The sequence below is a fragment of the Sinocyclocheilus grahami genome, unplaced genomic scaffold (assembly GCF_001515645.1).
Source record: "Sinocyclocheilus grahami isolate Dianchi unplaced genomic scaffold, SAMN03320097.WGS_v1.1 scaffold625.1, whole genome shotgun sequence".
NCBI classification, from domain to species: domain Eukaryota; kingdom Metazoa; phylum Chordata; class Actinopteri; order Cypriniformes; family Cyprinidae; genus Sinocyclocheilus; species Sinocyclocheilus grahami.
The window spans coordinates 613,178-624,884 of NW_015505804.1; the positions used below are offsets into that span (position 1 = coordinate 613,178).

General features: G+C 41.2%; 1 protein-coding gene and 1 long non-coding RNA gene across 2 annotated transcripts; one reads left to right on the forward strand and one right to left on the reverse strand.

Annotated features, from left to right (window-relative positions):
• The first annotated feature begins 903 nt into the window (after positions 1 to 903).
• Positions 904 to 1,948, forward strand: LOC107557944 (carbohydrate sulfotransferase 12-like). Its single transcript, XM_016241530.1, has one exon. The coding sequence runs from the start codon at positions 904 to 906 to the stop codon at positions 1,939 to 1,941; it is 1,038 nt and encodes a 345-aa protein (XP_016097016.1). The 3' UTR covers positions 1,942 to 1,948.
• Positions 1,949 to 3,009: 1,061 nt separating this feature from the next.
• Positions 3,010 to 7,240, reverse strand: LOC107557945 (uncharacterized). Its single transcript, XR_001605445.1, has 3 exons — positions 7,228 to 7,240; positions 3,748 to 3,754; positions 3,010 to 3,084 (listed from the first exon to the last, which is right to left on the reverse strand). It is a non-coding gene; the product is annotated as an uncharacterized lncRNA (long non-coding RNA).
• Between the last annotated feature and the right edge of the window lie 4,467 nt (positions 7,241 to 11,707).

The window sequence follows — 11,707 nt, forward strand, 5'->3', positions numbered from 1 at the left end:
CTCATTTTAGATTTTAAAAACTAAAATCGTGGGAGTGTGTAGTATATTCTATAATATATACTGTATATAGTCTAACAAAACATTTCCTATTTATGTACGTACGTCTATATTACATATACATATATAGAGTTTAGATGTGTAACTTAAAGGAGTCCTGCACTTCTAATGGAAGATATAAAGTGACAAGTATGGTGTCCCATACTCAGAATTTGTGCTCGGCACTTAATCCATCAGAGTGCACACACACAGCTTTGAGTAGTGAACACACACACACACGCCGTGAATACACACCCGGAGCAGTGGGAAGCCATTTTTGCTGCAACGCCCGGGCAGCAGTTGGGGGTTCAGTGCCATGCTGAAGGGTCTCACCTCAGTCGTGGTATTGAAGGTGGAGGAGAGTGGTGTACATTTACTCCCACCATCTACAATCCCTGCCGGTATCGAGACTCAACTCTCTAACCATTAGGCCATGACTGCCCCCAAATCAACAGTTTTCATGTGGAACATTTTGAAATGTACAGTACAGGGGGCAAGTAAGGGGGTGAGTGATGGGTTATATTTTGTGATGGTAGATTGTGAATATGGCATTCATGCTGTAAATTAAAATACGGTATTAATACTGAAAATGAAAATACGGTATTCATACTGTAAATGAAATACGGTATATGGAATTTGTCCTGTAAAAATAAATTACAGTAAGGATACTGTAAATACTTTTACAGTAACTTACTGGCATCCAGCTGCCAGTAAATTACTGTAAAATGTACAGCAACCCTTTTACAGTGTGACTTAAACATACATGTCTTTGTTTTTGTGTTTTCCCCCAGAATTCTCGACTTGATCCATTTCTGAGTAAATACATTCTGGCATTCAGTTTATTTTGAGGAACTGCTATAGAAGAAAATGGGAATGAAGCGACAGCTTCAGTGTTTCTTTCTTTTGGGAACAGTATTGATCACATTCTTCATAATTTGCTGGGATGCAAGAAGAGATGGGACTTTTTACCTGCAAACGGCCTTACAAACTGATGTCACACACCTCAAAATGCGTCAAGAACATCGTAGACATATTATACGAGAGCTTTGCTCGGCAAAAAGTAGCCTGAAATTTACAGAGAAATTAATCACATTTGACAAGATTCCAAACAAAGCTCTTGACCATCTCATTGTGGATGATCGTCATGGTGTTATTTACTGTTTTGTACCAAAGGTAGCATGTACCAACTGGAAACGTATCATGATTGTGCTCAGCCAGAACTTGAAGGCACCTGATGGAGCTCCATATCTGGATCCTCTTGACATACCATTAAAGGTAGTCCATAATTCTACAGTGCATAAGACGTTTAACAAGCTTTGGAGACGTTTTGGACGTTACTCACGTCCTTTGTTGCATCACAAACTGAAGAATTACACAAAATTCCTTTTTGTACGGGATCCTTTTGTACGACTTATTTCTGCTTTCCGAGACAAGTTTGTTAAGCCAGATGAGTATTTCTACAATATGTATGGCTCCACAATGCTTCAGCGTTATGCAAATATTTCAAAGACCCCTGACTCCGTTCAAGAAGCCTTCGCCGCAGGTATCAGATTGTCCTTTACTCACTTCATTAAGTACCTGTTAGATCCACAGACTGAAAAGGAGAAGCCTTTCAATGAGCATTGGCAGCAGATATACAGACTCTGCCATCCGTGCCAAATTGAGTATGACTTTGTTGGGAAACTGGAAACACTTGATGAGGATACAGAACATTTGTTGAATATTCTTGGGCTTGATAATTATATTCACTTTCCCCCAGGGTATGAGAATAGGACAGCAGTAGACTGGGAGCGAGACTGGTTTGCTAACATTTCAGTAGCTGACAGGAGAAAACTGTACCATCTTTATGAAACAGACTTTAGATTATTTGAATATGACAAACCTGAGGCACTTCTGCATGAGTGATTAAATACTGTCTACTGTCTAATTACTGTAATTCTCTGTATGTCTGCACTATCATGTATGTTGCACTATGTGTGTACTTCTGCACTGGAAGCTCCTGTCGCCAAGTCAAATTCCTTGTGTGTGTAAATATACTTGGTAATAAAGCTCATTCTGATTCTGAAAAACAGCATCACTGATTGCTCTATCTGTTTCTAGATTACCTCAAGGCCACATGCAAAAATACTGTATATGTGTGTTTGTGTGTGTGTGTGTATGTGTGTGTGTGTGCATGTGTGTGTTTATTAAATTGGTCCAATCTTAATATAATTTTGGACAGATAATCTTCAGGACACACCTGATTAACGTTACTGATTCTTCAAATTCACAATTGACCTTTTAGATGTTAAGGAAATCAACGTAAAGTTGACAAACGGGTAGGTTGAGTTTGCATTCTCACAATGTTTGTGTCAATTGTAACAACTTTGTACAGGGGTGTGGGAAGATGTTTTAGGTTGGGGGTGATAGATGCTATTTACACTAAGTGAAAATGTAGCTATAGATTATTTATACTATGTTAAAATAGCAGGATATTCTGCTAATAACTTATTGCAAATAGTGGCAATTTTCTGCACCTCAGCATTGTTATACATTATAAAACAGTATGCAATAATAACTTATTGAGTGTAAATTTTAATTATAATTCCAATTATTAAATGGATGCCACCTTATTGGGACAAAAGCCCTCCCTACACCTATACCCTAACCGATACTTTATTTTCAACTTTTTTATTATTTCCTTCACTTTTATTAAAAATAAATGCTTTTCTGATGCGATTTGAAATTTGAAAAATTAGCCGAAAGGCAGATTCGAACCCGGGTCAATGGCGTCAAAAGGAGTAGCCTAGAACACATGCTTACCATCTACACCACTGAATTTGTTGAGTGTTTACCGTCTTTTGTAATGTTGACTATCAAAATCACACGTTTGGTGGGTGGAGTTAGTGTAAATAGCCTCTGCCAACAAGGTGGACTATTTGCACTTAGTGTAAATAGACACTCCGATTTTTATTTAATTTTTATTCCCAACAGTTAAACAGTTGCCCACAGAAACAAAAACAGGGGGTGCTGCAGCACCCTCAGCACCCCCACTTCCCGCGCCTATGACTTTGTAGGTTCCTCATTCTTTAAGAATACAAAAGTAGTTTTGGTTACATAGATAAACATCTTTGGCATGATTTAAACTTTTTTTTATTGTATGTTAAATGTAGACTCCATGATTCTAACCTAGCTTTTTATCCTTTTTATCCTTACAAACTGATGTCACACACCTCAAAATGCGTCAAGAACATCGTAGACATATTATACGAGAGCTTTGCTTGGCCAATAGTAGCCTGAATTTTACAGAGAAATTTATCACATTTGACAAGATTCCAAACAAAGCTCTTGACCATCTCATTGTGGATGATCGTCATGGTGTTATTTACTGTTTTGTACCAAAGGTAGCATGCACCAACTGGAAACGTATCATGATTGTGCTCAGCCAGAACTTGAAGGCACCTGATGGAGCTCCATATCTGGATCCTCTTGACATAACTTCTTAAGAACTATGGATACCTTTCCTTTTTTTTGGTGTTATAATACTTTTATCACAAGATTGCTTTTTTGGTTAATTTCTCCTTTTTCTAGGTGATCAGGTCTCAGTGAAGTCCTGCAGCTCAACATTGAAAGATATTGCCTGTTGTCTACTGTTAACCTGTCAATACCTGTAGAAATGATGTCAACTGCTCCTCTTACTCATTTTCTACGGTCCTTGGAAGTGTGGAGAACTCACAGTCTTAGTCTTCTTCACTAAACTCTATGTCAACTGATTGAACTTCAGATTTGACTCCTGGTCTTCATTGAGCATACTGGTGTCTCTGTGAGGTTTAATTGTAATTCCCTATACATGATGATTTTTAAGAACATTCCTTTCAAGAATGTGAGTTCTTAAAGGGATAGTTCACCCAAAAATGAAAATTTGCTTTTAGTTTACTCACCCCCAGGCCATTTAAGATGTATATATAGCTAGGTGATTTTTTTTCTTTAGTAGAACAGTAAAGAAGATTTTTAGGTGAAACCGTTGTCCTTGGAATTTCATTGCACGTCCTCAATGTCCGTTGTAAACAAACAGCGTCAGCACATGTGTGTTCTTGGTCAGTCTATTCATTTTCCAATGATTTACATGATATGATGACCATTAGCTGCTTTCAGCACAGTCTTAAATTACAGTCTGTTAAATTACTAAAGGTGTCTGAACGTAAGGGATTGTCCTGGATGAAATCATCAGGTGAAAGGTCATCATGTGGCACAGTGCAACAGAATGACAGTGACAAGACAAGATAATAAAAAGAATAATATACAAATATACAAAATAGACAATGTACAAAATACCAAAACACAATACATAATATATACAATTATGTATGTACAGGTATGATATGTGCAAATTTGAAATGTAAATAAGTATGTGTGTAAAATAAATAATGTATAATAGTGTTGTGTTCCACGTTTATTGTTAAGTGTTCATGAGATGGATTGCCTGAGGAAAGAAACTGTTCCTGTGTCTGGCCGTTCTGGTGCTCAGTGCTCTGTAGCGCCGACCAGATGGCAACAGTTCAAAGAGGGAGTGTGTTGGGTGTGAGGGGTCCAGAGTGATTTTGCTAGCCCTTTTGCTCACTCTGGATGAGTACAGTTCTTGGAGAGTAGGGAGGGTTGTACCAGTGATTCACTCAGCAGTCTGGACTATCTGATGTAGTCTTCTGAAGTCAGATTTAGTAGCTGAGCTGAACCAGACAGTTATTGAAGTGCAGAGGACGGATTCAATGATGGTGGAGTAGAACTGTTAGTTAGTAGTTCTAGCTAACACCACTGAGAGATAGTGGTGCCCAGGAACCTGAATAACTCCACTGTCGTTACAGTGCTGTCTACGATGGTGAGTGGGGGGAGTGCAGGGGGGTTTCTCCTGAAGTCCACGGTCATCTCCACAGTTTTGAGCGTGTTAAGCTCCAGGTTGTTAAGACTGCACCAGACAGCCAGCTCCACAGCTGAAATCCACAAACAGGATCCTCACATAAGACCCTGGTCTGTCTAGATGTTGTAGAATATAATGCATGTTGACTGTATCATCCACATACCTGATTGCTTTGTAGGCAAACTGCAGGGGGTCCAGTAAGGGTCCATTGATGTCCTTCAGATAAGCCAAAACCTTCAAAAAGTATTTCAAATTATTTCATGGCCACAGACGTTAAAGCCACAAGTCTGTAGTCATTAAGTACAGTAATTTTGGGTTTCTTTGGGACGGGGATGATGGTGGAGCGCTTGAAGCATGAGGGGACTTCGCACCGCTCCAGTGATCTGTTGAAGATCTGTGTGAAGATGGGGGCCAGCTGGTCAGCACAGGTTTTCAGACAGGCTGGTGTCACACCGTCTGGGCCTGGTGCCTTTCTTCTCTTGTTTTTTCTGAAGACCTGACGCACATCATCTTCACTGATCTGAAGTGCAAGGGGGTTGCAGGAGGTGTGAATGGTTGTGTGGAGAGGTGTTCAGAGCGGGTGTGGGGTGTTTTTTCAAACCTGCAATAAAACTAATTCAGATCGTCTGCCAGTTGTTGATTCTCCACAGTGCTGGGGGATGGTGTCTTGTAATTGGTGATGTCTTTCAGACCTTTCCACAATGAAGCAGCGTCACTGGAAGATAATTGGTTCCTTAGCTTTCCAGAAAAATTCCTCTTTGCCACTCTGATCTCCTTTTCCAGTGTGTATTTGGCCTGTTTATACAAGAATATGTCCCCATTCCTGCGAGCATCTTCTTTGGCCTGATGGAGCTGTCTGAGTTTTGCAGTGAACCATGGTTTGTCATTGCTGTAGGTTAAATGAGACCTGGTAGGAATGCACATGTCTTCACAGAAACTGATATAAGAAGTTACTGTCTCTGTGAGCTCGTCCAGGTCGGTGGCAGCAGCTTCAAAAACACTCCAATCAGTGAGGTTGAAACAGGCTTGTAAATCCCGTAAGTCCATCTTTTTACAGGTAGGTCAGTATAGGTCAGTATAAGATGAACTAAACAGTGATCACAGAGCCCCAAAGCTGCCCATTGGACAGAGTGATATGCCTCCATTATTGTGGTGTAACAATGGTCCAATATATTGCTGTCTATGGTGGGACATGTAATGTGCTGTCTGTATTTTGGCAGTTCATGGGAAAGATTTGCTTTATTAAAGTCCCCAAGTGTCTGTGATCTGATCAGCGAGTTTCTGTAAAGCCAGGCTCACGTGCACTAGCGGTGGAATGTACACACTCACGAGAATGAATGAGTGGAACGCCTGCGGCAAATAGAATGGCTTACAGTTAATGAAGAGCACTTCTAGATCAGAACAGCACATCTTCTTTAACACTGTTACAACTGTACACCACCTTTCGTTGATATAGAAACATGTCCTGCCGCCACGTGATTTCCCCGTTGATTTTGCGTCGTGGTCCGCTCTGAACAGCTGAAAGCCCGGCAGATGTAGCGCGCTGTCAGGAATGGCGTCATTCAGCCAGGTTTGATCAGCGCTGCTGCTCCCCCAACTACAGTGTTCAGCAAAACGTCTGAATAATCGAAATCCGGTAGAAGATTTTGTGGTGTGTTCTGCCGAATGTTCAGCAGTTCATCCCTAGTAAAATATTCTTCCTAATATTGTTTATTCTTAGATGGGAGGTATCCCTTTTTATTGATATGTAATTACAATATCACTAAATTGCCCCTTAAATTATTACATTTTCATAAACAAGTGCTTTTGGCATAGCACCTAATTTATAAACATAATTTTAGTCCTCACGGTTATATTATTTGGCTTAATGGTGATATTCTTTATAAAAATAAATCTTTGTTTTTCCTAGATTAGGTCAATAATAATAATATTCTGGTTTCTCAATTAATAAATTCTAATGGTTACTTATGTTCTTATTCAGAGTTTTTGAATAGATATAATATACCTGTCACTCCATTGTAATGGACGCCATTGCCTGTGGGGCCATTAAAGACTCAGTCCCTGTTCTGTCTCTTGTGTTTTGCTCTGAACTTTTATGTTGAAGTGTTTCTCTGCCCCAGTGTTTCTGTCTTCACTTCCTGAGTTTAGTTCCTGTTTCCTTAGGGACCATTCCCACAGAATGCGTCTTTGCCTCTAAAAGCGCGAGAGATAAAGCAGCGCTCAGGAATGTTTTTTTAAAAAGTGCAGAATAGAAAGCAAGGGTCTCGAGACACGCTTTTTAGACATGCTGCAATAACAGACATTTTTAAGGAACAAGTTGTGATAATCGCTTGAAGAAATTTTATATAATTCAGGGTATCCGCACAGCCACTATGAGCGCCTCTTCTGCCATGTTGCCATCAAATAAAAGTTGTTATGCCAACTTGCTACTGAAAACAAAAGCTTGCAACGCTTGCCCCACCTCCAAATTCTTCTGATTGGTCCACTGCTTTGGAACTGACATTGATGAGCGGCGTGGCGTGTAAAAGTTTAAATTCTTTTAACTTGACATGGTGTCTTAAAAACACAGTGCTCACGTGTGAGGCGCTGCAAAAGACGCGAGCGTAACGGTCATGCATGTCCGTCAAGCGCGTGTTTACATAGAAAAACAATGGAAAAGTAATGCATTAGAATGGAAAAATGCGCTTTGTGTGAACGGCCCATTAGGGCGCTGAAAATATATTTACCTTTTTATAAATATTCCAGTAAACCTGCCAAGAGCGTAAACTAAAATTCTCAGTTCCAGGCGCATGTTGGGAAACTCATGAATATTCATGTATGCTCCGCCCACTGAAACTGAATATCTCAGAAACTGAAAATCTCATAACACCGGTCCTCTGAACTGGATTCTGGCTCTGAAGGCTCAAACATGTATGGCTTTGTAAATCCAATTAAGTTGCTAGGAGCATCCATTCAGGCTGTAGCGGTATTTGACAATTAAGAGGCAGCAGCTTTCCTGCAAGTGGGCGTGGTTTCAGCGCAGACAGCGGACATGCCCCCAGCGTTTGAGAGCAGAGGATACCGCCCATTTTTTCGAGATTTTGATAACTTATTTTATGTACTTAGTGGATTTTTTTATCATTCAAATTTGGCTGAGTGGTTAGTAATGCATTTTTCTGTAGTGTGACAAACTCAGAACACAAGGGGTCATCGGATGCTAAATTCACTTTTACATTTGAACATAAATGTGTGTTGGCAGTGTGTGTACACATCTACCATATAATGATAAAAATTCACCCAGTGCTCCGACCGGAAACAAACAATGAAATAAAATTTTCTACCTATTAGATTGTGTTTTATTAACGTCTATACCTACCCAACCCTAAACCTACCCCTTACAAGAATGAAAAAATTATAATTATTGTTGTACAGTGTGACAAAAATTACACTGTATTGATGTGCGCATGCCCAGTAGCGCCATACGTATCCCTTCTAGCCTTTACGTCTCCAGTTACTGTCGTAACCTCAGTTCCCAGTTCCCAAGACATGGCGTTAATGCCTTGGGGACTCCCTTCTTTCCTAACCTACCTGCAATCTTATTGCACAACGCCAGTGAAGTTGCAACTCTCACTGGCCAATGCCAGCCAAGACGGCGAATAGGGGCAGGCCCCCCGCCGCTATATAATGCGCCGTATTGGCGGCATAAGCTCAGAATCTTCCGACTGAATAAACAGCACAGCAGACCTGTGCAGTGAACACCGCGGCCTACGCCATGTCTCGTTCCTATCTCTCAGGGAACCGAGGTTACGACAGTAACCGGAGACGTTCCCTCTCGAGAACAGTCTCTCAACATGGCGTTAACGCCTTGGGGACTGTATAGAACAACGCCGTGGAAGTAGCGAAGTAAAAAGGCTCAGCCTCGGCGGAGCTAACATGAACAGTTTTTGCAAGACATTAAAATGAATCCCCTACCAATCAAATACGACCCTGCGACATGCCTCGAGGGGATTGGATGTAGATTCCTGCTTAGGGATCCAATCAGGTTACTCAGAATCCATGTCCGATGGCAGGTCTCTTATTGAGAGTCTGAATATGATGTCTGAATATGACGATGGCCCCGCCCCCGATCCCCCTACACGACCTAGTCGAAACCACCAGCACAGTCAAATGGCTAGTGGTTGCAGGTAGAACCATGGGTCATACTCACAGACAGGACCTGTGAGGCTAATGACCACACGTCCAAATTGTAGAATCTGGCAAAGGTATTCTGTGAAGACCATCCAGCCGCCATACAAACATCTTTGATAGAAATGCCCTTAGTCCATGCCCAAGAGGAGGCAACCGCCCTCGTCGAATGGGCTCTGACACCAATAGGACATTCCCTTCCCAGGCTAGAATATGTCAAGGCAATAGCGTCGACCACCCAATGTGATAGCCGTTGTTTGGAGACAGGCTGCCCATTGGTGCTGCCTCCGAAGCATACAAATAGCTGCTCAGATTGCCGAAACTGAGCTGTGTGGTCGATGTAAACTAGCAAAGCCCGCACCGGACACAGCACCTGATTCGGGGCGGCATCCGATGAAGTCTCCGACTCTGAAGTGAAAGCAGAAAGCACCACCACTTGCACTCTGAACGGTGTCGAGAGCAAATTAGGCACGTAGCCCAATCTTGGCTTGAGCGTGACGTTACAATCACCTGGTCCAAACTGCATGCAGTCCGCATTCACAGAGAGTGCTTGCAAATCGCCCACGCGCTTGACCAAAGCAAGAGCGAGCAGCAGCACGGTTTTAAGCGAGAGCTCCCTCAAGCCGACAGTCTGAAGTGGCTCGAAGGGCGGGAGGGCTAGCGCCCCCAGCACCAGAGCCAGATCCCAGGATGGCACTGTAGGAGGGTGAGAGGGTCTTAGTCTTCTCACACCTCTCAAAAATTTGATCACTAGATCGTGTTTTCCCACTGAGCGGCCATCAATAGCAGCGTGAAAGGCTGAGATAGCTGCAACATAAACCTTAAGAGTGGAGGGCAAACTGCGGCGTTCATTCATTGTTGCAAAAAATTCAGAATGTCAGACACGGGGCAGTTTTCCGGGTCCTGACCATTCGATTTACACCATCTCTCAAACACTGCCCATTTACAGGCATACAGGCGTCTCATAGAAGCATCTCGCGCCTCCGTAATCGTGTGCATCTCGCGGCGAGACAAAGAGCCCGGGTTTACCGGTTCCCGCACACCATCCACACCTGAAGTTTCCACCATTCGGGGTTGGGGTGCCATACCGAGCCATCCGCCTGAGACAGGCGATCCCGCCCAAGTGAAGGAACCACAAATCCAGCTTGCTCTTAGCTGGTTCATCGGGGATTCCCACTGTAGAAAAGAAAAGCTTGACATAATTTTTTACTTTAATTACGCAAAGAAAAGCTTGACATAATTTTTTACTTTAATTACAAAGATATATATAGTGTATCACCATTCAGTGTGTTAAAAAAGAGAAAAGCTCTCTGGTAAATGTTGTGTGTTTTATACACATACCTCTGATGACCGAGAACAGTGCAGTCTTTTCAAATGCCTCTTTCTGCAGCGGACCACCCCCCTTCATGTTGAATTTGGACATGAGGGAATTTTTTTAAAACCGTAAAATATAATACAGATTGAGGTGGTTAACCATTGCGGACAAAGTTTGTCATTTCAAAATGACCATTAAAGGAATTATTTTTTACATTTCTGATTTGCGTTGTAACTTATTGAGTTTTGACACCACAATGTTTGATTAATGTGGCAAGATTTGTAGTCTTTGTGGTTTCTTCCTTCAACTCTTGACACCTGAATAACACATGCCAATGTCAGGCGGGTAGTATTATATGCGTCTGTGTACAAGAGTTTACCAACCTTAAACACTGATGCCCATTGACCTGCAAGTTTTCCATCACTAACCCTTTAAAACTCTTTATTCCAACAGTTTAAGTTTTTCCCTATTAGTGCCCCCCACAATCTGTCTCTGCCTCCAAAATTGTCTGGCACAACTGACTTCATAACAACACAGTGATAGCTGTTGTAACTAAAAAGTAGCCCAGTACACACATTAACCTCAAATGTACATGGAATAATAAATTCACCCCCTACCGTTTTATTTCATTATGTTTTCTGTTTGTACTGTTTAGGTTTTAATGCTGCATTGCACATCTGAGCTATTTGCACTTATTATTTGTATTCTTAAGCTTTACTATCAATTTGGAAGTTTCAAAATAAATCTTATTGTAACGTTACTTGTACAATGACAAAGATATTCTATTCAATTAGCTCATGCTCTCTCTGTATCTAACAAGCCATCGTTCAGTAATAAATTCAATATAATAATTAAAATAAATGATGGAATTTGTCAAAGATGAGAGCTTTAGTGAGGAAATGTTGTTTTGGAGAGTTTTTTTTTTTTTTTTTTACCGTTGCTGCCCGGATCTTTTCCAGATGTTGAAACTCCTCCTCAGTTTCTCCAATTCCTCTGAGTGTGTTCACTGTATAAATTAATATGGATTAATCTTTGTCAAAGCTGTGTTTGTTCTGTTGTTTGCTCTTTGCTCTTCTTGCGCTGTTTTAAAATCGATTGAGTTTGTAAACACATACAAATGATAAAACGTTTACTCTATTAAATTTTGCAATTAATCTTCTGAACACATGCTTGCTCAACCGTGGGCCTAGTCATGGATCACTATCAACTAGAATCTGCTTCCTTCACTAAAATGTCATGGTTCCTAAACATGATAACAAATAATATAGATAAATAATGAACACATGTCAACGAAAACA

Coding starts and splice junctions, on each gene's coding strand:
- LOC107557944 (XM_016241530.1), top strand. CDS start 904: ATGGGAATGAAGCGACAGCTTCAGTGTTTCTTTCTTTTGGGAACAGTA.